The 25,946-nt window shown below is 28.4% G+C and overlaps 5 protein-coding genes across 12 annotated transcripts; 3 read left to right on the top strand and 2 right to left on the bottom strand.

Moving 5' to 3' along the window:
* Window positions 1-946: 946 nt before the first annotated feature.
* Window positions 947-2,654, top strand: LOC124947471 (U5 small nuclear ribonucleoprotein 40 kDa protein). Its single transcript, XM_047489646.1, has 6 exons — window positions 947-1,176; window positions 1,278-1,407; window positions 1,502-1,815; window positions 1,897-2,169; window positions 2,247-2,412; window positions 2,507-2,654. Exons 1-6 carry the CDS (start codon window positions 1,063-1,065, stop codon window positions 2,557-2,559), a joined length of 1,050 nt encoding a protein of 349 aa, XP_047345602.1. The 5' UTR covers window positions 947-1,062; the 3' UTR covers window positions 2,560-2,654.
* Window positions 2,655-7,064: 4,410 nt separating this feature from the next.
* LOC124947834 (Kruppel-like factor 3) lies at window positions 7,065-9,679 on the top strand. The gene is made up of 3 exons (XM_047490505.1): window positions 7,065-7,333; window positions 7,775-8,035; window positions 8,156-9,679. Exons 1-3 carry the CDS (start codon window positions 7,280-7,282, stop codon window positions 9,050-9,052), a joined length of 1,212 nt encoding a protein of 403 aa, XP_047346461.1. The 5' UTR covers window positions 7,065-7,279; the 3' UTR covers window positions 9,053-9,679.
* Window positions 9,680-11,969: 2,290 nt separating this feature from the next.
* LOC124947866 (trifunctional enzyme subunit alpha, mitochondrial) lies at window positions 11,970-16,423 on the bottom strand. 2 transcript variants are annotated; one of them, XM_047490581.1, is made up of 13 exons: window positions 16,279-16,297; window positions 15,734-15,806; window positions 15,492-15,627; window positions 15,176-15,285; window positions 14,704-14,976; window positions 14,354-14,604; window positions 13,856-14,239; window positions 13,620-13,790; window positions 13,336-13,558; window positions 13,044-13,253; window positions 12,739-12,934; window positions 12,459-12,661; window positions 11,970-12,387 (listed from the first exon to the last, which is right to left on the bottom strand). In XM_047490581.1, the coding sequence occupies exons 3-13, from the start codon at window positions 15,559-15,561 to the stop codon at window positions 12,187-12,189; spliced, it is 2,292 nt and encodes a 763-aa protein (XP_047346537.1). In that variant the 5' UTR covers window positions 15,562-15,627; window positions 15,734-15,806; window positions 16,279-16,297; the 3' UTR covers window positions 11,970-12,186. The 2 variants fall into 2 exon arrangements, with proteins under 2 accessions (XP_047346537.1, XP_047346536.1); XM_047490580.1 differs by lacking the exon at window positions 15,734-15,806 and having other exon boundaries at window positions 16,279-16,423.
* A 2,147-nt stretch (window positions 16,424-18,570) lies between these two features.
* LOC124947752 (metallophosphoesterase 1) lies at window positions 18,571-20,771 on the top strand. Of its 4 annotated transcripts, none has more exons than XM_047490338.1 (9): window positions 18,571-18,847; window positions 18,921-19,066; window positions 19,234-19,304; window positions 19,372-19,512; window positions 19,632-19,706; window positions 19,886-19,971; window positions 20,055-20,177; window positions 20,231-20,383; window positions 20,458-20,771. In XM_047490338.1, exons 1-9 carry the CDS (start codon window positions 18,734-18,736, stop codon window positions 20,620-20,622), a joined length of 1,074 nt encoding a protein of 357 aa, XP_047346294.1. In that variant the 5' UTR covers window positions 18,571-18,733; the 3' UTR covers window positions 20,623-20,771. The 4 variants fall into 4 exon arrangements, with proteins under 4 accessions (XP_047346294.1, XP_047346292.1, XP_047346293.1 ...); XM_047490336.1 differs by having other exon boundaries at window positions 18,575-18,847; window positions 19,632-19,799; XM_047490337.1 differs by having other exon boundaries at window positions 18,576-18,847; window positions 19,632-19,799; window positions 20,243-20,383.
* A 1,676-nt stretch (window positions 20,772-22,447) lies between these two features.
* On the bottom strand, window positions 22,448-25,673 carry LOC124947751 (transmembrane 9 superfamily member 4). 4 transcript variants are annotated; one of them, XM_047490333.1, is made up of 10 exons: window positions 25,522-25,673; window positions 24,834-25,084; window positions 24,601-24,747; window positions 24,362-24,517; window positions 24,009-24,283; window positions 23,694-23,912; window positions 23,459-23,616; window positions 23,096-23,355; window positions 22,833-23,016; window positions 22,448-22,750 (listed from the first exon to the last, which is right to left on the bottom strand). In XM_047490333.1, the coding sequence occupies exons 1-10, from the start codon at window positions 25,522-25,524 to the stop codon at window positions 22,517-22,519; spliced, it is 1,887 nt and encodes a 628-aa protein (XP_047346289.1). In that variant the 5' UTR covers window positions 25,525-25,673; the 3' UTR covers window positions 22,448-22,516. The 4 variants fall into 4 exon arrangements, with proteins under 4 accessions (XP_047346289.1, XP_047346290.1, XP_047346291.1 ...); XM_047490334.1 differs by having other exon boundaries at window positions 24,834-25,104; window positions 25,522-25,653; XM_047490335.1 differs by having other exon boundaries at window positions 24,834-24,904; window positions 25,522-25,652.
* Window positions 25,674-25,946: the final 273 nt, after the last annotated feature.

Raw genomic sequence — 25,946 nt, 5'->3', positions numbered from 1 at the left:
TCTACTAATATTAATAATTACATAACAATAATTTTTAATAACTAAATCTATAAGATTGTTTTAAAAAATGCACTTTTTTTAATTAAATATCACATAGGCGTTTATTTAAACATCACAACATTAAAATAAAATAATTTTAATCCACATGATTTAATCTGATGCGTGCTATGTATAATCCATTGTCAATAAATAAACGTGTACTTACTTTTATTGAAGTCTCATAAGCACTATAGACACTCATAAACACTAGTTCTCTAAGTCATGGACATTCATGAAAACTAAATGTCCTCTTCAATTAAAACTGCTTCGCTATAATTGAAAATAAGCATTACAAGAGTTGCTTTAAATTGTACATTTTATAGATACAAATCGATTGTTCGTTTAATTGTAAGAATTTATTAATATAAATAAATAAATAAATATATATCTACAATCATATTAAATCAAAATTAATAAACAATATACCAGAATAAAAAAAGTCAATTCTTTTATTCTATTTCATAAATATTTCTTGTTTGTGTATTGTCAACAAGATAATAACAGAACAATCGACAACTAAACATAGGCATACATATACATTTTAATGCTATATAAAGTAAAATTCACATACGAAAAAAAGATTAAAAACATAAATCCTTCAAGAACTTATATTAATTAATATTTTGTCCTATGATTTATTTTTTTTTTTTTTTTTTTTTTTTTTTTTTTTTTTTAAAAAGATATTTTTTCCTTAGTAATTTTAAATATCTTAATGTGCTACTTTTAAAATTCAGAAAGATTTTATGACGGTTCGTACTAGAACGGATTAAATTCCCCGAGATATTGAATAATTAAATTATTAATCCTTTCATATCTAAATCTAGGATATTCCTGATAATGTACTTTTACTGTAGTGTCATTTGATAGAGGACGCGCCTGCGCATTCACTAATCCAGTATTACCAACATATAACTTTACACAACTGTTGAAAGATATTCGACAAGAGTATTATTAACCTATAACAACTGAAGCTTTGACAGAATTAACCTAACTAACCATCATAAAGACGTATAAAACTTCAAAATGCCTATTTTGGATAAACGAAAAGGTGATGATATTTTAGCTTTGGTTCCTGCTTCAAAAAGAACCAAAAATGAAGTCGTCTTCAGTAGCAGAGAAAAAGCAGTGGTTCAAAGCGTGAGTTTAATTTCATTATCTAATACTATTATGTTTTCTTAGTTGATTTACTCAGATTTTCATTTAATATCTGATTGTATAATTTGTAATGTAATTTTAAGGGACCACCACGAACATCATCGTTAATGGCTCCTATCATGCTTTTGGAAGGACATCAAGGCGATGTTTTTTCACTTGAGTTTCATCCAGAGGGCCAGTATCTTGCATCTACTGGATTTGATCGACAAATCTGTATATATACTGAATTATATATTAAATATATATATATATATATATATAATATTATTTTAATGAATATACTACTATATTTTTCATTTTTATACAGTTATTTGGAATGTTTATGGGGAATGTGAAAACATCTCTACAATGACTGGCCATAGTGGAGCAGTAATGGAATTGCATTTTAGTCCGGATGGAAGTAATTTGTATACGGCTAGCACAGATATGACTTTAGGTTTATGGGATATAGTGGTAGGCACAAGAATTAAAAAATTAAAAGGACATACATCTTTTGTTAATTCTGTATCTGGAGCTAGAAGAGGACCTACGCAATTATGTTCAGGTAGCGATGACAGTACAATACGCGTTTGGGATCCAAGAAAAAGAGGACAATGTTATACATTGAATAATACGTATCAGGTATTGTTTATTAAAACCTATTTAATATTATATAAAAAAGATTATATATTATTTGTAAAACTTGTCTTATATCATCTGCAGGTAACTTCAGTAACATTTAATGATACGGCAGAACAAGTAATAAGCGGTGGAATTGACAATGATATTAAAGTATGGGATTTGAGAAAAAATTCAATCCTTTATAAATTGAAAGGACACTCCGAAACTATTACTGGATTAAGTCTTAGTCCCGATGGTTCGTATATTCTGTCAAACGCCATGGATAATACTTTAAGAATATGGGATGTAAGACCTTTTGCTCCATACGAACGTTGTGTCAAAATTCTATCTGGTCATCAACATAATTTCGAAAAGGTATAAAAACGCTGGAACTATAAATGGTATGTAGTTAATAAAAATAAGATTCGCTTAATTGAAATATTGATTTATAGAATCTTCAGAGATGTGCATGGTCTCCAGATGGTAGTAAAGTATCAGCCGGTTCATCAGACAGATTTCAATATATTTGGGACACCACTAGTCGTAGAATATTATATAAATTACCTGGACATAATGGTTCTGTAAATGATGTTGATTTTCATCCAAAGGAACCAATAGGTAATATTCTATTTGATTATACACTTTAAAAGCATATATATATATATATATATCAAAATATAGAACTATGTAACAAAATAATTATATTTTTCAGTGTGCTCTGGATCAAGTGACAAACAGATATACATAGGAGAAATCGAAACATAATCAATATTTTATAAATTATACTTTTGTATATATAAACGAGTATTTCGATTTGTCTTTTATTGATAAAAAATAAACATAAATTAGTTATTATCGCATATAATATACATATTCGTCAGTCGATAATATTGTTTTCTTGTTTATCATCGGCGCAAAAATTTCGATTGAATGAATGTGATACTGACATCTGTAAATGTAGTTCTGTACCATATACTTTGAGCTTTATTGCATTTATTGTTATGTTGCTTAAGAAATAAAAATAATAATAGCCCCATAACATAGTCGAAACTTTAGGGTTTATATAACACGTGTTTTACCTATTAAGAGACATTATTCCTTTAGGAGACATTACAAAGAAACATTACTTTGAGAAAAAATTGTTTCACTGTGATCGTATAAGACAAAATAGGATTGAATAGGATCGAATACGACAAAATAAGATCGCACAGAACCGAATAGATACGAACAGAGTCGAATAGATTTGAATAAGACCGAATAAAACCGCGTAGATCAAATGGGATCGAATAGGTTCTAATAGGATCTAATAGAATCAAATAAGACCAAATAGGATCAAATAGAGGCAAATAGAATCGAATAGGTTTGAAGAGGAGTGTTCAAACATATAGGATAAATAGGACTGCCTAGGATCGAATGGGATTGAATATGAACAATAAGAATTGAGTAAGTTTGAAAAATAGATACTGAAAAAATCGTCTCTGATCGGGATAGAATATCTTTGGCAATCTTCGAATATTTTTGACAATTTTGAGATGAGACTGACAGTATCCGAAAATTGCCGAAGATCTCACATGCAACTTTAGACCAAACCCCGGATAAAACATTAAACAAAATCTAAAACCTCAGACAAAATTTCGGACAGAACATGAATCGAATTTGATCAAGCCGGACTAAATTGAGTCAAATCGAGCCGATTCAAATTGAACTGAGTCAAGTCGAGCCTAGTAAAATCGGGCCGGATCGGACCAAGTCAAACCGGGCTGAAATGAGCTGGGCTGGATCGGGCCGAACCAAATCGATTCGATTCAATTCAATCCGACTTGATCCGATTAATCTCGACCCGACCACAGAAGATTTTACGTCCTTTTTTTTGACTTGATACTATTAGCTTTTATTCGGTTCGATTGGGACTTATCCAATCCTATTTTGTCCTATTTGATTCTCTTCGATCCTATTCAGTCTTATTCGGTATTATTTGATCCTATTCTATCCTCTTCAGTTCTATTGGATCCTATTCGATCCTATTGGGTTTTATTCGATGTTATTCGATTTAATTGGAGCCTGTTTGATCCTATTTGATTTTATTCAGTCCTATTCGATTTTGTTCTTTCTTGTTCCACATTTTTCGATCCTACACTTTCTTGTTCTGTCTTGTTCAGGTATTATCCTGGATTTTTTTATTAGTTTTCAAAGAATTGTTTCCAAATATCGCACTAAAAAAATATTTCTTTTTTGTACTCTTAATTCTTAATCTATCTTTCTGAGAACTATATGTAGCAGAACTAGCTTGTGGCTTTTTTGTTTTGTTTCGTTTAAATATCTTTAATAGTAATGGAGAAAAAATTGATAAAGTTTAGGATTTTATTTTTCATATTATTCTTAAAAGAAAGATTAAAGATTTGAAATTTTCTCAAAATGATGTTTTTGGAAAGAATCATTGTTAAAATAATGACAACAAAAATTGACCCAATTCACTTTTGCGTGCTAATCCTGTTAAACGGTTTATTGATATTTTAACAATTAAAATATATGCAGTTTTTCAAGTGAATTTTTTAGTTTATTTTTTTTTTTTTTTTTTAATATCATTATTATCAAAATTATATTCTGAAATGTTTTAAATTTACGAATATGCTTTAGTTTTTATTGAAATTTTAATTTCAGTGAATAATGATGGAAGGCACTTTTTTTGCACATGATAAGTATACTTATCATAAAAAAAAATGACGTCAAACACGATGACAGCTTAAGTTTTGTCAATAATATCAACGAATTTAAACAATAAAATTATTAATTTTTTTAAAACACCTACTACCATTTTTTCATTATAATTGAATTCAATTTTATAATAGCTGCATGTACTCTGTGTTTGACAAATATATTCCTCATCTTTTAATTTTTATACAACGTAGATTTTTAACCACATTAAACACATTTTTAAAATAGAACTATGCAGTTAATAGGTTAATCGAATTACATAGTTGAAATTATTAGATTGCTCAAATTTTCTATTCGATCTTTCGTTTTTAATTAAATGTATTGATCATACACGTTATAAAAGCGTTCATTTCGAAGTACCCGTAACATTACGTGCATCAAATAGAACCATGTGTTATTCGCCATGGTACCTATTAATGACTACACGTATTCGAGGATCACGCGAAATTTCGAAGTGCCTTTTATTAACACTCGACGAACTCTCTTTCTATCTATCTCTCTCTATTTCTGGAATACGCAGTTGTTCATTATCCTTCTGAAATAATATATTTGTTGTTAGGAAAATGTAATTATTCATCGTTCAACATCAAATCCCATGTAATGGACTCTGCTCCATTCTCATGGGAAACTATTTTTCTACAGATTTGTCTAATGTTTGAATATATTGTAATTCTTTAATCATTCTGAACAAATATCTTGATCCTATGGTTCATTTCCGCGCTACAAGCCCTGGAATATCGTTATCTAAATCAATAAGTGTTCATTGAAAAATTATGAAAATTAATGTTATTTTATTATTTTCATGCTTTTTGTTTTACGTAATTAAAATAAAAAAATAAATATTCGTTTTGTTTTCTTAACTTATATTTACTTACTATATAAAAGCAATATATATACTAGCTATATCTATTTAATTAGTTATTATTAATATTTACCTACTCTATAAAATAATCAAAGTATTCCGTTAAAATTTTAGGATTTATAAAGTCATAGGAAAAGTTTGGGAAACTCTGCCCTAGAAAATCCAGATTTAACATATCAGATATAGGCTTTTCGACTGGATTTATGTGACCTTCAGTCGAATGTGCTTGCGCAAGTGCGTGCATGCGTACATGCGTGTGTGTATGTATAAGTTTAATATATTTTGATACTATAGTTTATATAGAGTGTTCAAAATGAAATATTACAAATTTTTATATAATAATTTACATAATTTTTATATAAATTCCTATAAATTTTTATAAGAGTCTACATTTTTTATAATGGCAATTATAATGTTATTTATTCTATATAAAAAAAAATAAATAAATAACTTCGGTTCGAAATTTATCCATTTTCAATTTTCTGAAATATTTGACAAAATATCTCACAATTTTTAAGAAAAATTACAAAAGATGAAAAATGTTTCATATATAAACAAATTTCTTATATTTATTTATTTATACGCTCTAATGTTTACATTAACATGCATTTGCATGACAAAAGTAGGAAATAATAAACACAAATTAAACACGTGTTTCATACACAATAGTATACAGATAATCCTAAGAATTAAATTTATTAAATAAAAAAAAACATTTTTTATCTCTTGTACTTTTCCTTAAGAGCTATTGGTTATCGATATTTTTCAAATTTCAAAAGTATGAAGATGTTTATTTGGTTAAATATCTCGAAAAATTGAAGGTGAACGAAAGAAGATATTTCAGAAAAAAAATACGTTTTTTTTATGTAGAATATATGAAAGATGTAGATTCTAATGTAAAAAAAAAATGAAGTTGATTCACAAATATTAATCTTATATTTCTAAGATTTATTACTTATCAGATATTATCAGATTAGAAGAAATCTCGTACAAATAAAATCATTTTCATGTGATTATAGAAGGTTTTGCGATATGAACGTATTCTTCTTATCGCAACTCAAAATCGGAACAACTACATAAAACATCATATCTAACATTCTCCTTTAACACAATGAAATAAATAAATACAATTCAATACATAAGAAAGTCTGATCATTTTTTGATAAGTAAATAAAAAAGAAAGAAAGCGAACTTCGGTCCCGAAGACAGAATGAAAGCATAACTACGTAGAATGAATAGGCGGGACGAGAGGTAGAGATTGGTGTCGTCGACAATTTGGAGGCTCGCCGTGTGTCTCCTTGATTGTACGACAAGATGAGCGTAAAAGAAGAGAACGTAAATACTAGAAAATGCGAAGCAAAAGAAAGAAAAAGAAAGAGAGAGAGAAAGAGGGAGAAAGAGTGAGAGAAAGAGAGAGAGAGAGAATGTGTGTATGTGTAGACAAATAAGAGGGAGGAGTACGAAGAGGGTCGAAGTTACAGGATGCTCGAGGCGTTTGGGGCATTCGGGGCGCGCCGTGACGGCATGACGTATCGAGCGTGCGCGGCACGCAGTGTGACGTCATGATCACGGCCTCAGTCAGGTCGCGAGCACGTGAACAACACGCCTGTGATCACGCGTTGAACGACTGATCGGTCTTACAGGATTGGTCGAATATGGCGAGCCCCTCCACACTATTGGCCAACAAACTACACGGCCACATGATCAGACGCAACTAACTGAGCACACGTCGGGACTACCGACCTGAGAAAGCTTCATTGCGCTACCAGACGTCCGTTAGATTGAGTTTGCACTCTTATTTTGTACTACGCGAGCTCATTACATTTCCGTAAATGAGAAAACGTTGGTGCATTGCAGAATAAGCTTAGCGTTAATTTTGAACTTTATTATAAACGGAGCTAAGAAAAGATGGACGCAAATCAAACTCTTTTGTCTCCACCAGCCTCGCCCCAGTTTAAGCACGTAAGTCTAAGCAAAATTAAATATACCGCCGTATAATCTGTCGACCGACGCCCGCGAAATACGAACATGTTTCTGAAACACGTTTTCGATGTGGCGTAGTAATACGGATTTTCATTACTCCAACGATGTTAAATTTTATTAACGCTAATTTCATTAACTCATATTTATTTTTTCCTCCTTGATATTTTTGTTGTATTTTATATATTCTGATTAAACTATATATATTTTTATCCTGCGCTTATTTATTTCTAATGATTTTAAATCTCCTACATTTGACCAAATCGAGAAAAAAAACAAGATTTAAGATATATTCTTTTATTACTACGTAGAAAGAACTTGGGTAGATATAAATTTCTCTTTCGTCGTTTCTTTCTTCGTCGATAAAAAGAAGGAAATTAACTCGTAAGAAATGATAACTTATATTCCCATTTATTCTTGCAGATCGAGCCACTACAGTCGTCATTCAGTGTCGCAGCTTTGTTAGGAGACAAGCTATTGCAAAAGACGGCGATGACCGCAAAGGCGGCGGTGGCGAAGGCGGCGGAGGAGGCGGCAATGACGATGGCAACCGAAGCGAATGCGACAAAGCGCGATCATGAAAATCCGCAACTAAACTTGCCTCTTACTCCTCAGCCCTCCGATTCCGAGGAAGATGAGCCGCCACGGAAACGACGTTACGTTGAACAATGCGAATTGGCCAAGGTAAATATATATGTAAATTTAATAAATACACAAATGCTAATCCTTAATATCCAAGCATTCGTTTAAACTTTGAATGCATAAAGAAACTACTTTCTCTAAGATAAACTTTTATTCTTACAGTTGCTTCTTTATGGAACACCACCGCCCAGTCCCGAGGCAACTCGAGTGTCAGTCATAATGCGCGCCAATCGTGACGGAACTTGCAGTCCAGCCAGTATACCTACGAAGCTGCCCGATTCTTGCCCGTCTGAATGGGTACCGAGTACGATAATACAGCAACGTACCGTAGAAAGCAGCAGTAAGAGTTCGGACGTGCGTCCGAGCGGTAACTCGACGGAAGTAAACGTCTTGAAAAGTCTCAAGTTTAAAATGAGCTTGAAAAAGGAGGAGATAATCGTGAATAACAAGAATACTGATCGTGAGATCGGTCAGACCAAGTTGCAACCACTTGCTCCAAAACCAGCACCGATCATGGTAACCGGAATTTTAGGATCATCATTGGTATTACCACAGACTCCGTTATTGTTGGTCACTGCAAGCACGTCAAATCGAGCTAATACCGTAGGAACAAGAGGAAATGTTCACTGCAATGAATCAGCGGCACGAAGACGCGTCTATGAATGTGAATATCCTGGCTGCGGCAAAAATTATTTCAAATCTTCTCACCTGAAGGCACACATGCGCACTCATACCGGAGAACGACCCTTTCCCTGTCCATACGAGGACTGCAACAGACGTTTCTCACGCAGCGACGAACTCTCCAGACACAAAAGGACTCACACAGGAGAAAAGAAATTTGCTTGTACGATTTGCCAAAGAAGATTCATGAGGAGTGATCACTTAGCCAAACACGTTAAACGTCATACCAGGGAAAGGACATCCTCCTCATCTTCGAATAGCAATGGTAGTAATCAAATACAAACGGCATCTGGTGTTAGGCTTAGTATCTTGCCTGTTATAGCACCAAGAATAACACCACCGGCTCATCGAATTCTACCGCCACAGCTTGCAGCCTGACAGCAGCAAAGTTGATGTTTTTTTGGAATACTTTTTGCAAAAAAAAAGAATCGAAGGGTAAAGAAACGTCGAATATTCGTTTCCTTCTTATCCCTTGAATGGAAGCTATTTGCAGATAGTGGTAACCTTTTTGCGTTACCTTCTTAAAGTTCAAAAATCTGACGTCGAAAAATCTTGTCGGATAATCTTTCTGACGTGCTTCTAAAAATCTTTCATTCGTGAAGGAATTATAAAATATGAGAAGATGTACTTAATGACGAAAGTCAGAGAAATATAGAAAGAGAGCGAGGTAGAGGAGAAGAGTATTGAACCAAGTACCTAAGTGTGTCTGTGATCTGTGATCGTTGTCTTTGACTGATCGTGAAATAAAGAGTATTTATTTAAAGGAAATAAACGATTTAAACAATACATGTAAATAACGGATATGTTAACGAGCTATGCTAATACTATGACTTTGTTAACGATCGTCGATAGGCATTATAATTATAGATTATATACCAACGCCCAAGGAGAAGGTAATAAAATACCTTTTTTTCCTTGCAACAATGTAAGACTTCTTTAATATAAAGATAAAGAATTTTTATACACAAATTGAAATGAATTAAATTACTTCTATACTTTCATAAATCAATGTAGTTAAGGATTTTTTTTTGCCGCACCTTATCCTGCTTCTTCCCAATCGATAGATCATTGTTTTCTTTCGATGATACTTTTAACTATACAGTAGATAATGTATAAATTATCTCGTAAAATATTTTTGATGGAAATACAAAAACAATATTTTATTCTATTAAAAATCGTTTTGAAGTTTGCAAACAATCCAATGTCTTCACGCAATTCCAGTAATATAAAAAAAAAACCTAAGACCCCCACGCCGTATACTTTCTTTACATATAATAAACACGTACGTCATCATTAGGTACATACATCGCGAATAAGGAATATGCTAAATACATTTATAACATTCATTGATGATTCATAAAGAAGTTTGCCGTAGAAAAATAATTTCCCTTTTATTTTGTATCAGCCACGAAAAGTTTCCATCACGCGTTATGCGAACGATCAACAATTTTAACGCGCGTGGATACGTAGGTACTACATATGATATCAGACATCATCGATTAATATCCATATGAATCAAATTGAAGATATAATCCGAAAAAATAATCAAATTGAAAAAATATATAGTTATGCAATTATTTTCTTTCACAACTAGATACTAGTTAAAAATGTGCATTACACGCGTGAAACAAGTTTCGAAAGAATTTGATATTTCAAATAGAAACTTTCTCTTTATACATATATTTTTTTTTTGCTTTTATCTCCCTTTTTTTTAATTATTTTTTGTTTTGTTATCAAGAGAATAGAAATACTTGTTATAAATACGAACGAATGTAAAAGTAACACGATACTATACCGAGCCAATGATAAGTTGTTGCGTACATATTTGTGCATATTAATAAATAACGCTGATAAAATCGTTCGATAACGTTACATAACACGTAACATTAATCGAATTCGATTGTATATGTTGAGAGAAAAAGTATATTATTAATAGTATATAATCGCAAATATAAACAGAAGGTAGTACGAAAGTCAACATTTTTTCATTGATACGTGATCGGAATGACAGCTATTTTCGCCCCATAATCACTCATGTCTCCAGACCTTAAACAATGTCAATAGAATGTTATCAGACGATGGTGCGATAACAAGTACGAATACGTGTTAAATCTATTAATTGTATTATATTTCCATAAATCAACCGACATACATCGAATTATTATATAAATTTCAGAAAGTATTTGCTTTAAACTGATCATTACTTCCTGATATTTCTAAACGACGGTGAATCACAATTATGTTTCGCTTTTGTCTTTAAAAGCTAATTACATATGTCTATAAATAATATGTTTTGGTGTTGATAATTACAGATCTTTTATCTTCTTGCAAGAGCTTGAAAACGAACGTAACGATAAAAGAGAATCGATAAATTATAGACTTCGGAATCTTTGGTAGTCGTCAAATCTATTTTACTCTTGGTGTTCTTTAGTTTACTAGAATAGAGTAATAATTTACCGGTCAAACGAGAGAAATCTTATCAAAGGTATCTCATGAAATCTCCTGCTTTCTTGCATCAGCCAAGGACTTGGTCTCTTTTAACGTCGTATATATTATAAACAGGCACAGGAAACTTGTAGATGATGCAAAATGTCTTACCGATTACCTGTACACATTTATATATATATATATATATATATATATATATATATATATATATATAGATTTCTTTTTATAAAGTTATCTATAAGAAAAAAATTTATGTAAAAAAAAAAGCTTTTCATAGCGTTACCAAATTATCAATGAATAAGATCATATACTTTGCAGATGTACCATACTAGAGAAAAATAGATATATAAATTAATATAATTGCTTAAAAAAGTGTTATATATATCCAAAAAAAAAATTAAAACTGTAACATTTATTATAAGTACGAATAAACGAAAAAAGAGAAGTTATTTACTCTTCCATAATTAATATTAACATATAAGATAGATAAAACGAACTCTTCTTTTTAACAACGTGCACTTAATTATTCATGAAAACAAAAGTGCAATACTCTTCTGATGTTGCATCAAATTATATTTCCGCCTTTACGTATGTATATTCATACTGAGGAAGTAAAAAATATATACAAAACAGGTTTACTGACATTGCGATTAATAATTGATTCTCATTTACAAGCATAAAATATTTATAGGATATTGGTAGTAAATGCATTGAATAATCATATTTCTAATGATTATATAATAAAATAATAATACTATATTTCATTAGAATATATTTTCAATATATGTGTATATAGTTTATCAACTTTCTACAAGAATAAATTTATTATAATTTGTATATACACGTACATATTAAAAATACGTAATAATATAAGATGATCATATAAAAATTACAAAAGATTTTATAAACTATATAACAGTATAAATTGCTTTGTTAGAAAATAAAATAGCAACTATAATATTTAAACATACTGTAAATAGTTTTGTAGTATGTAGTGCTCATTTGGAAAATAAATACTCGTGTATTTTATTTTAAATAAACGTTAAAGGTATTATATATTTTTATTATTTATAGAATTTTTTCGTCGAATCAGACGCCATATCGTATAATGTTTGGCACGGTTTAAAAGCAAGGCCATAATGACTTTGGAATTCTTCCATTTTTTTCACCAAATTGTGTGCTCCATATGAATCTACCCATCTAAAAGGTCCTCCAGTAAAAGGTGGAAAGCCTAATCCAAAGACAGCACCCACATCTCCTTCCAACTAGAAACGATTAATATTATGCGTTATTATATAAAACAAATAAGATCTTATAAATTATTAAAATTACTTACAGAATTTGCTAAAATATTCTCTTCTAAACAAAGTACCGCTTCGTTGACAAATCGGGATACCATTCTCATTTGACGATCTTCAAAGGAAGTACTTCCTTTAGATTCACTTGCATACTTTTTCAAAATATTTAATGCCTCAAGATTAATATCTTTGTTCTTCGTATTCTTTTCGTATACAAATATGCCTTTGCCCGATTTACGACCTAGTAATAAAAAGATATTTTATAATTAGGTAAATTAATAATAAAATAACGATGAGCAATCAAATGTAAGTAATTACCAAGGAAACCAGCCTTGACCATATCTGACATGATATTCGGATTTCCTCCTGTAAAACGTTCACCCAAAGCTTTTCGTAAATATACACTAATATGAGCTCCTACATCGATACCCACTTCGTCAGATAAAGTTGCTGCACCTACAGGAAATCCGAATGATTTGGTCAACTTATCCAAAACTACAGGATCAACACCTTCCTATATCCAAATATTACATTATTCATACAAACATTACTAATTAATTAATTTAATTAATTAAATTATATAGAATTTTTTAACAATTAAGCAAACAATAATATTTCTTCACCTGCATCAATCTAATTGCTTCTGAGATCATGGCAGACAGTATTCTTGTGGTATAAAATCCAGGTCCATCTCCAACCGTGATGACAGTCTTGCCTTGTTTCAAACCAACTTCTACAGCTGTTTTTATAGTTTCATCTGCTGTACCTTTATGAGTAATTATTTCCAATAATTGCATCTTATCTACTGGTGAGAAATAATGCATGCCAATCACCTATATACAATAAATATATTATTATATATTAAATAAAAAACCATTTAACTTTATTTCATAATAATAATAATAAAAAGTATACTTTTTCTGGTCGACTACTTCCAGCAGCAATCTGCGTAATAGGAATCGCGGATGTATTCGTTGCGATAATACAATATTCTGGAGCATGAGTCTCAATTTCTTTTATGACTTTATGTTTAATAGCTATATCTTCAAATACTGCTTCAATAACTATATCTGAATTTTTGAATGAATCATATTGTAATGTGGGCTCAAGATTAGCCAAAAATTTATCCTTTTGAATTCTGAAAGATATGTTATATTTTTAAATTCTTATTATAAAATATTATTTATTTTTATACAAACTTTGTAAGACGGTGTCTTTTGACAGCATTATCTAAACCCTTCTGAATTTGACCCACTCCACGAAACAATCCAGCTTCATTAGTATCTTTCAAAATAACATCATATCCTTTATCAATGCTTACTTGTGCAATACCTGCACCCATCAAACCAGCACCAATAATGGATAATTTTCTGCGCATATATAATAAACATTATTCTCATAAATATGAAAACTAATTTATAAAATAAAGACGTACTTGACAGCATTCTTTGGTACTCCAAAACGATTTTTTTTACAAGCAGTCTGCCCGAAAAAGAGATTTGTAAGACCTTTGCACTGTGGAGTAATTGCTAATTGACCAAAAGCCTTAGCTTCTGCTTCATAACCTACAGTTAGTCCTTTATCTATACCTGCACGAACTACTTCTAAAATTTTCAAAGGTGCAGGATATAGTCCTCCTGATATTTTCATAACTTGATTTTTTGCTCTTTTAAATATTTGATCTTTTACAAACTCAAAAGTTAGAGCATAATCCATAATTTTATTTTGTATTGATTTTGAATTACGATCAATTTTTAAATTTCCATTTGCTATATCTTTTGCAGCTTTTATAGCATTTTCTTCCAAATAATGTATAGTACTGTAATAAAGCATTCATAATCATTCATATTTTATATTAAATTTAAATCATATATATTCAATAATATGCACAATTTATATATGTTTTATGACCTTCCAATCATTTTCAACATACTTTTCTTCAGATGATGCCACACCTGGACCAAGACGGTTAACCAGCATATCAACTAATCCAATTGTTTTAGCTTTCTTTGCCTTAAGAGTTTTGCCAGTAAGAGTCATATCAAGCGTGTTTGGAATAGAAATAAGTTTAGGCAACCGTTGTGTACCGCCTGCACCAGGAAGAAGGCCAACCATTACTTCTGGTAAACCTAGACCAGTTTTGGTATCATTAACAGCAATTCGATAGTGACATGCCAATGCAACCTACATAAAAAAAAAATTAAAATAAAAATTTCAACAAAATGTTTTCACAATCAATATTTTTTTCTATTTAATACAAACAAAAAGAACTATTAAATATACCTCTAAACCACCACCAAGACAACTTCCTTGAATAGCTGCTACAATTGGTTTTTTACTTTCTGCTATATTATTTAATATTTGTTGACCAGTTTTAGATATATCGTAGCCATCTTTTTCAGTTACACATTTTTGTAACATAGTCAAATCTGCACCTGCAATAAAACTACCTGGTTTTCCGCTTATCAAGACAGCAGATTTAACAGCACTGTTATTCTCTATGTCTTTCAAAATTGCAGTTATTTCTTCCATTACTTCTGAGTTTAATGTATTTACCTATTATACAAATATCTAAATTATTAAAATATTTTAGTTAATTATTAAAAAATTATATAATACTAATTTAGTCTCTATTAAAAGTTTATCATATCCTAATTTAATATAGTATTCGCAATTATATTTCATATATACCTTTAATATTTTTTATATATATTTGAATAAGTTCAACAAAAAAATATAAGATACAATATGGTACCTTAGTTCCTGGGGAATCTAAAATAATGACTGCTACATTGTCAACAACTTTACATTTGAAATGCTTTTTGCTTGACATGCTTGTAAATGTTCTCAAAGGTTGTATTGTCGCTGCAAAAGTATTAAACAATAAATATAATTCATTCAAATACAAATATATATATTTTTGTATTATATATATATTAATTTATATTAATTATATATATTAATTATATTAATTATATATATATATATATTAATTTATGGAAGAGTTTCTTCATTTTAATTTATTCATTAAATTAAAATGCACATCAAAAAATTCCATTTCTCATAATCACCTGCATATGAAAGATTAACGTTTTTACGTGAAAAACGGGTAAGTGCTCCAAAAATTCTATAATTAGCCATGTTTTCTTATTCCAAACTGACTGTACTACTGCTATTCACAATCGTGCAAAACAAACACCAACAGCCCTAAGTACAAAGTTCAACAGAATTCAATTCTATATTAGTCTAGAACCTACACGTAATTAAAAATGATATTACAACTGATAAAAAAATTTTTTTTTATACTACATACATAATCCACCGAACAACGATAAAATTTTCAAAGATAATAACGTGGCTTCGAATACTTTTACATTAATTGATAACTGAAACATTAATTTTGTCCTAAATCGGAAATATGAATTGTGAAATTGTAAAATTTAATATCACTAGCATGATGTATGTTTGAATATATAAGAAAATATCTATTTTATTGAAAATATACATTAAATATAAGCTTAGTTCTATACTATATTATTATATTATATTATTATATATAGATAAGAAATTTTATTATATTATTTATTTAAATATGGAATATTGACAATTCCGATATTATTTATTGATCATTCCAAAGGCTTAAAGAGAGCAAACATAAAAAAAATAAATTGATATTAAAACTTCAAGATTTTATAATTTTTAAAGTATTAACAAAATTTTCTATAAATTTTAAAATTATACAATAATATAAAAACAAATATACAGTAAATATACACAATAAATAACTATCGATGAAAAGTGATTAATAATTAAAAAAAAGAATGTTTATTGTTGTTAGTTTAGTTTTCTTTTGTATACCTTGGTCAATTTATTTATATAAATTTATCTATAACAACTACTTTGTGGTAAAAATTCAAGAGAAATGACAAGAATATAGAATATTTATGAAATTCGTTGAAATAAGTATGCGAAAAGTATCTTTTAGATCGCTGCAATAGATGGCGCCAGAACGGACTTGTTACCACCTTTCACTCTCGCACACGTCGTTGATTGGCTGGTCGAATGGACAGCGAGCAACGACCCTAGCCAATGATCAGCCCATTATTTATATAGGTTAGTAAAATAAAAGAGAAATAAGCAAGTAAAAATAAAAGAAAAATAGGCTAATAAAAATAAAAAATCGAATTAATGCCTTTATTTTAAAAACATGCAACAATAGTATTTAAAATATTGTAATTCATTTATATATTTTTGAAGTGAAATTTCTTAGATCACGATAATGCGAATTAATTAATTAGAAATTGGAATGAAACGAAAAATGAAACGCGTAGGAAAGTTCCGCTCTTCAATATAGTGTATATGCTTGGTTTTACATTTCCATTTCATGCTATGCTTATCAATGAATTGGTATTTGAAAAGAGACAAACGTATTTCACATTTTTATTTCCTTCTTAATTCGTCTCTACTTTATGTAGAGGGATAATAGAACGAGTTATATGCGTTTCGTGTAAAAATTTCTTTCCTGTATATTCTATTCAATCATACATTATATATTTTCGATTTATATTAATTGACAAAATTAACAATGTCGAAAAAAAAACAAGCGTAGAACGTGTAAGAGCATTCCGTGAAAAACAGCGTACCCAAAAACATCCCAAAAAAACTCAAAAAAGTACCCTATAACGTTTAAAGGGATTTCAAGCGCGCCAAAAGACGTTGAAAAATAGAATTGCATTAACATCAACAATATCAACCATTCAATCATACCTTCGTGTTATAACAAAATCACTGCAAATAAAACACAGAAATATAGATTTGAAGCACCATTCAACAACAATCGCTAAACAACAATTTTAAAATCCATAATAAAATAGGAACTCGGATTTGCCGAATATGTTCGATGTTACATTTCTAAATTCGAAATTCAACTTTTATATGAATAACAATTCAATAATGTAGGACTATAATCAACACAGTATTCGCCAGATATTTAAATGGTCTGAAATCTGCAATTTATATATCATATTTTAGTTATCATAATCCAATAGTCTCTTTGTTTGATTATAAGAGAATGAATATATCCAAAACATAATAATATGTATAAAATATATTGTATAATGAAATATAAAAGAAATATGAAACTAGTATGTGTAAATAAATATTGTTACGTTCAATTTAAATATTTTTATGAAAAAATAAATGTTAATTAAATTAATTAAATTGATTCTATAGATTTCACTTTTAATGCATGTAGAAACCACGTACTCATATTTTTTAATATATTGTTATATATTCTATGTTATTTGAAAGCAATGGTAATTAAATCTCTATTATTTCTCTTAAGAGAGCCCACAGTTAAATAAATAAATACATTAGAAACAAACAGGCGCCATTCTTTATAAATGCCGCCATTGACAGTATGTGGCTAGTTGCCACACTAACAAAAAAAAAATTAACAACTTAGTGGCGCTACTTTTGTTCTTTGGAGAAGGGAGAAAGAACTTTATTATCACATTATATATTTCTTTTATTGAAGTAACTGACTATGACAAATTCGTATATATATATATATATATATATATATATATATATATATATATATATAGACAATAAATATTATATATGTATAATAAATTAAAGAAAATGTTTAATTTCTAAATGTTAAAGTTATATAAATAGAACTTTTTTTTATACTTTTAGCTATTAATTAAAATTTTTTATACTGACAGCTATTAATTAAAAAGTGTTTTAACTTCAACATCTTTTATCATTTTTTTCTAATTAATAGATTTAAATCATTAGACGAGGAAGATGATATATTTATATATTTATAAAATAAGTAGAATAAAGAGTAAGACAATGTACCCAAAAAATTACATTTATTATTATTATATGTTATATAAACATATACATAATCATATATATATATATATATGCATAAACAATTAAACATATTACATTTATATATAAAAAAAATAACTATTTGCAGATATTAAATATTTGTAAGCATTATTCTCTATCATTAACATTATTGTATAACGCATTAAAATACTAATATTGCATACAGTACAAATGAACATTTAAATCTGTATGATAACTACAAGTGACTGCATAAATTTGAAGAACTCCGAATTTTGAATGCTAATGTTGGCTGCTGTTAGTTTTCTTAAATGATATAAAATGGACGAAACCCGATAATTATGTATAGTACTTTTATTAAACAAAGATTATAAATATTATTTTACTATTGTTTTAAAATGAATAATTAAATTATTCTAACTATAAAACCTTTTTCTGAAAAATATAATAAAGGATGTATATACTAAGAAAACGTTTCTACAATAATTACTTACTTATATTTGCATTAACTTTTGTTTTTGTATTGTTCTTTTGTGAATACTTTATATATTATATAGTGCTTACACAGGTTAGTGAAACTATATTACATGACAAACTTTTATTTGCTATTGCAAGTAAATTGAGTGATTTTTGTGAATTAGTGTAATTGGCCATCCTTAGACCCACATAAGACTGTTTCGTCTGTTGATTCACCAAAGCTTAATGAACGTCCTGTACGAGCAATGTTCATTTCTGATACTCATTTACTTGGTCCAAAAAATGGTCACTGGTTTGATAAGTTGAGAAGGTAATAAATAAGCATAATGTTTATTATTGTAACTTAATTTAAATATTTTATAAATTGTTAATAATTATGGATTGCATTTTTAATTGTTATATTTATCATTATTACCAAATAAATTTTTGATATTTAATATTATTATATTTAATAAAAAGTAAATAATTTGTTTTCAGAGAATGGCAAATGTATAGAGCATTTCAAACATCAATAGCAATTCATAAACCAGATATAATTTTTATTTTAGGTACATAAAGTATATATACCGATATCAATAATCAAGTTATACATATAACTATTAACAACTATTATAGGTGATATATTTGATGAAGGTGATTGGTCTAATGATAAGGAATTTGACAATTATGTATCAAGATTTCGTTCACTATTTTCTGTGTCAAATGGCATTCGCCTTTACACTGTAGCTGGAAATCACGATATAGGATTTCATTATGGTATTTTTAATAATTACATTTTATGATAACTATTTACAATAATTACTTTTTAAAACTGCTTATTATATAGCGTTATTAAGTAATAGTATTTTAATTTAAGTACACTAAAAATTTTTTAGCCATAACACCTTATTCAAATCAAAGATTTGTAAATAAAATGAAAGCACCCAGTGTTCGAAGAATCAGCTCAAATGGTAATCATTTCATCTTAATCAATAGTATGGCATTAGAAGGAGATGGTTGTTTTCTGTGTAAATCTACAGAAATTGCAATAAATAAAGTAGCTGGTAATCTTTATAAATTTATTATTATACTAGTTAATTAAAAAATTTTAACTATTAGTAAATTTGGAAAACAAATCATATTTTTTTAGATCATTTAAAATGTGCGAAAGGAATACGTAATAATTGCACTAAAAGTGATGAATTATCCATATACAGTCGGCCTATTCTTCTTCAGGTTTATAATATATTTATGGATATACAAATGGAATTAATTTCAGTAAAAAATAAAAAAAAATTATATTTTTTTGTTTATTACAGCATTATCCATTGTATCGTATATCTGACGAAATATGTAATGAACTTGATGAAGCACCACATGAAATAAAACGTTTACAATTTCGTGAACGATGGGAATGTTTGTCAAAGGAAGCATCTGAACAAGTAAATAAAAAATTCTAAATGTTATCTGTTTTATTCTTAAGTATATAAAATAGATGAATTTAAAGCTCTTAGATATTTTAAACCCAAGACTGGTTGTTGGTGGTCATACTCACTATGGTTGCAGAAGAATACACAGAGATGATATTTTGGAATTTACAATCCCCTCTTTTAGCTGGAGAAATATCAATAATCCATCTTTCCTGTTGGTAAGCTTTTTAATATATCAAATATTTTGTTAAATATAATAGCTCTCCAAGAGTTATATGAAATTTTGTTGTAGGGTATATTCACTCCAAGTAATTTTTCTGTATCAAAGTGTTACATGCCAGTTGAATCTACTGTGATCTTAATATATAGCATAAGTATAGCATGCTTTTTCGTATGTTTAATTATAAAATATATACCTAAAACAATTCTAATTGTATTTTTGAAGGTGAAATCATAATATTAATCTGATCTTTTATACGTTCCTACTTATTAATAGTCCTATTGTTTCAATATTCTAAATAAAATACAGAGAAAGGAAATTTTATCTTTACATTGTTTAATAAATGTATGAATATAACCAACAGTATTAAAGAAATTATACATCAACACATGTCATGGGCAGATATGTTATTTACATCATTTATAGTATAAAAAAGAATTTTCTTTGAACTATACAAGTTAAGATATTTTACATATTGTTAATATCGAATATATGTTATTAAATATATTAAGCCATATTTATAAATTATAACAACTATATTATGAATAAAGATTTATATAATTTTAGTAAAAAAGATTATAAATTGCATTAATATTAAACAATTAAAATTATATATATTAGATTGCCCCAAAAGTTTCTTTTGTTTTATAAAGAAATAATAGATTAATAACAGTTTATCTTTTATATTATTTTATTGAATTACGTACGATCCAGTTTGTTTTATTATCCATTTCTCTGAAAGCCGCATAATGCCATCTTTCCAGAACTTCTGGAATTTGCTAGCAAAATATCGTTCTAGCATTTTTATGTCATTTATTGTATTAAAATTTTTATAAGAAATTTTTTTAAGAAAATTTTTTAATAAAAGAAATAAGTAGTAATCAAACGGGGCAATATTCGGAAAGTGTGAAGAATGAGATAGAATCAAATGATAACAATTTGTTCCTGATGGTCAAAGACACATGAGGCTTGGTGTTATTGTGAAATTGCTTCCTTCAATTTGTCCAGTTGAGAACAATATTTCACTGAATTCATTTGTTTCACCTTGTGAAACAATCATAATAAATGATACTTGATTAGTTTCGTATTCATATTGGATAGGTGTTCTTCATCTTTCAAATTAAAATTACCAGTTACAAACCTCCTAAATCAACTGAGAACTGTCTGAATTTTTGTAGCACCACTTCCACATACGGTGTAAATCTCAGTTGCGGTATTTTTAGCACTGTTGTAATATTAGATATCGCAAATGTTTCCTTTGATTTACTATACTTAAAAGCGTATATAAGACTTTAATAAAATGTGTTCTATGATAGGTGGACGATGATTAAAGATAATGGCCACAACGTTTGATAAATAACATTTCATGTTTGTATAAACACTGCTAAATAAAGCAGTTGCATGTAAATAACTAAAGAAACTTTTGGGACAACTAAATACTATACTAATAACGAAAAATACATATGATGTGTATAAAATTATTAATAAACAAATCATATATAAATATTCATAATTATATATAAATTACCCATGACATATCAAATTTTTATACTAAGATTAATAGTTCATATATATAATTAATTCAATCATTTATCATTACATTATAATAAATAATAACTAATGCACTTTTTCTTGATTTTCACAATTTACAAGGATTGACAAATAATACTTCCTCTGTTTCTATATATCCTAAGTATTCCTATTCCTAGTACTCCTATAAAAAATCTAAACAAATTAGGTTTGAAGGAAACTTAATACTTTTATAACATTTTTGTGATGCATAAAAAAAGTGTCGATTTTTACACTGAAAATAGCTTTATAGATTCATATACATATAATGCATGTCATATACACTATGTATAGTTTTTTATAAGTTATTAATAGCATTTTGTATTATGTATGTAAACGTTGTATTATATGTATGTTTGCATGAATATACATACATATGGACATAAAATGAATTACTTCAGATTTTGTTAACTCTTATTTTGTTTCATAATTTAACAAGCAGATATACTGCTTTTCTCTTAATTTCATAATTAAAAAATAACCTAATACTCACAATGAACAAATAGATAAAGTTACATTCGCACAGCACTCAATGAGTTCATTTATGACAATTAGGACTAGTTTATTTAACTGCTGCATATATTTTTCGAATGAAAGCGTATGCAGCAAAAAAGCCAATTGTACCAGTCAACAACCAAAACGTAAGCACCATTAATGCTGTATATGCAAAATACATCAGCGTTGGAACCAATTCTGTTATTTCTAATTTGGTCATAAAGTAAAAAACCGAATATGCTAGCACATATATAGCTGATCCACCACTAACCATAAAACTTCTCCACCACCATCTGTAATCCTGTAATTAAATAAAAATTATGATTAATTATTAATTAAAAATATAAATATAAATGTTACAAAATATGTTATAATATACATACTTCTGCACATAACTGCAAATATACCAGAAATACAGATATTTGAGCACATGAAATGAGAAGAATACAAAATACTAAAAATAAAAATCCAAAAAGATAGTAAAATTGATTTTCCCATAATGCAGTCAAAATGAAGAATAATTCTATGAACACTGCACCAAATGGTAGTATGCCTGCCATCAATGTACTGAAAAAAAAATGTAAATCTCTCTTCTACATTAACATTAAAAATATGATTATAATATAAAATACGTTTAAACTCTTACCAGAATATTGGATTCATATACCATAACTGATCTGGAATTTGCCTAGGAATTTGGTTTGTTCTCACAGGATGTGTAAATGGATGTTTACGATAACCAAAGAAATATCCAAGAAATACTAAAGGAAGTGAGATACCAAACCATAGACAAAGCAATGCTAACATAGTAGTAAATGGAACTGCTCCTGAACTGTGTTTTCCCCATATGAAGAAATTTAAGAAAAAACATGTAGTAAACACTATGCCAGGATAAAGTGTTGCTGTCTACAAATTTCATATAATAATTTGTCGACGAAATGAACCATATCATATTACTTATTATATTTTAACTTTATTACAAACTTTATAAATATATTTATCAACTTACCAACAGTGCAGCTCTTCTCCATTCTCGTCCTCGCACAGTTTTATAGAGACGTGCGGAAAAATATCCAGCGATTGATCCAGAAAATACAAATAAAAATATAGCACAAGTTCCTAATGCTCCTCTACTTGCTGGTGAAAGCATTCCAAGCATGGCAAAAACTGTAAATAGATAATATACATTTAACTCTATACAAATTTTGCAGTAAATATATTTAAGACATTTATTATTATCTTACATATTGTAATTAGTGCCATAAAAAATATTTGAATGCCATTCCCTATTACTGCAGCGAACAAACGTGAATTAGGAGGTGGTCTGAAAACATCTCCATGAACTAATTTCCAACCAGTTTCTTCAGTAGTTTCATCTAAATTAGCTAGACTATCACTGTCACCTGCATTATAACGAGCTATATCTCTCTTAAGAATCCTTACCATGATCGTTGTAAGAATACCTGTGGATAAATTGTTTAAATATTATTAACGGATAACATCTTTAAAATTATAAGTTATAAAGTTATAAAATAAAAAACTAAAGTTATTTCATTTACCATATAGAAAAAAAACTACAAGGAGCGAATTTATAATAGAGAACCAATGAATTTCAACGTCATTCATTTCTAAATATGTGTCCCATCTGCTTGCCCAACTCACATCTGATCTTTTCCATTCCACAGAATATAAGAATAACAATCTAGTACTTTTAGGATTAACAAATTGTGGGCTTGCTTGAGAAGGTAATATACACGTATTTCCTTCATATTTCAATTGATTTATATCCACTGATCGAGCTTCCACTTCAAATTCTACTACTCTAAATTGATTTCTACAAAGAAACATATAAACATTGATTTAGTATATGTACAAAATAAATTATATATGAAACAATATAAACAATACATACTCTCCATGTTCGTGATATCCTAATTTCAATATCAAATGATTATTAATATAAACTTGATCATCTATAACACCTCCTAATCTATATCCATGATAAACTACTTCACTTTTAGTTCCCTTATGAAATTTCTTGGTAGCGGCTGGCAAATTATCTATTAATCTATATGTAAAATGCAAAATATGACATAATAAAACAATAATTTCTAAATGAACACAATATACACGATGTAAACTTTATCTTACAAATGCACAGAATAATCATGCTGAATACGTTCTATTGCACATTGAGATTCTTCTTCATTCCAAGTCATTGGATTATTTTGTCCATGACATAAAAGTCTACAACTTATATCTTGTTTCATCATAACTTCATATGGTGTATTTACAATCCTGGAATTAAAAACAAAAATTACTGTTAAATGTAACAAATATTTAACAAATTAATTTTAAAAAATTACATAATTCTTAAATTTTACCTATCACCACGTAATACTTCTCCCAAATTTTCTGATTTATAAATAAGTGTTCCATTCTTTGGTCTACAAAACTTAAGAGAATAATATTCATATGGTAATTGTGTATGAGTACTTGTCATTTTAACTGCTTTGACATCAATTTTTTGCCCTTTCTTAAATTCAACTGGTGCAACACCCGGTACATAAAAGCCATTTGTTTCAATTAAAAAAGATATTATCATAAGGATAGAAACATTCCTTTTTATTCTTCCCTGTTTGAATAAAGATTGATCTATAATATCATACTTAGATATAAAGGAAGAATTAACATTAACGAACATAAATTATATATATACACACACACATATATATGTATTATATATTATACATATAACGTACAATGACATATAGAAAATATAATATTTTTCACATAATTATATATATATATATATATATATATATATATATATATATATAACTAATTAAAATAAGTGTCACTTTATTTTATTCGCAAATGCAATAAAATTTATAACAACACTTTGTTTATATACAAATAGCATAGGATTTTTAAAATTACAGATATCAAACAAAACTAAAAATATTATTATTATACATTGTGTTATCCTATATTAATATTTTCTAATAAAAGAAATATAATGTATATATGCGTCGTCTAATTTAAAGGGACGTTGCACAAAACCGTTCCTACCATTCCTATAACTTTATATTTATTAAAGGGGCGTCACGCCGCTCACAAACTTAGAACTTGCTGCTAACCACTCACACTATTCACTTTCACGTCAAAAATGATATTTACTTATACTTGAAGTTCTTCGCGAAACATCTGATAAGTAAGGCAACGATGAGAAATATTTTTATAAAAAAATCCCTAGAATTTGTTACTTTCCTAACCTTTAGTATATTGCAGTATTGCAGTATTGCCAAGTATCAGAAGAAGTGCGTTATATGATATATACTAATATTAAGAAGATATACGATTTATATATTAATGTACATAAGTATTTCAGAGATATTTCCAAAATTTATGTCTAAAGTCCAATATAAATATAAAAACACATGTAACTACAAATATAAGGATCAAAATCAAAATCATCCTTTATCATAGATATTATC

Source organism: Vespa velutina, chromosome 3 (assembly GCF_912470025.1).
Source record: "Vespa velutina chromosome 3, iVesVel2.1, whole genome shotgun sequence".
NCBI classification, from domain to species: Eukaryota; Metazoa; Arthropoda; class Insecta; order Hymenoptera; family Vespidae; genus Vespa; species Vespa velutina.
This window is presented reverse-complemented; position numbering and strand designations above follow the sequence as displayed.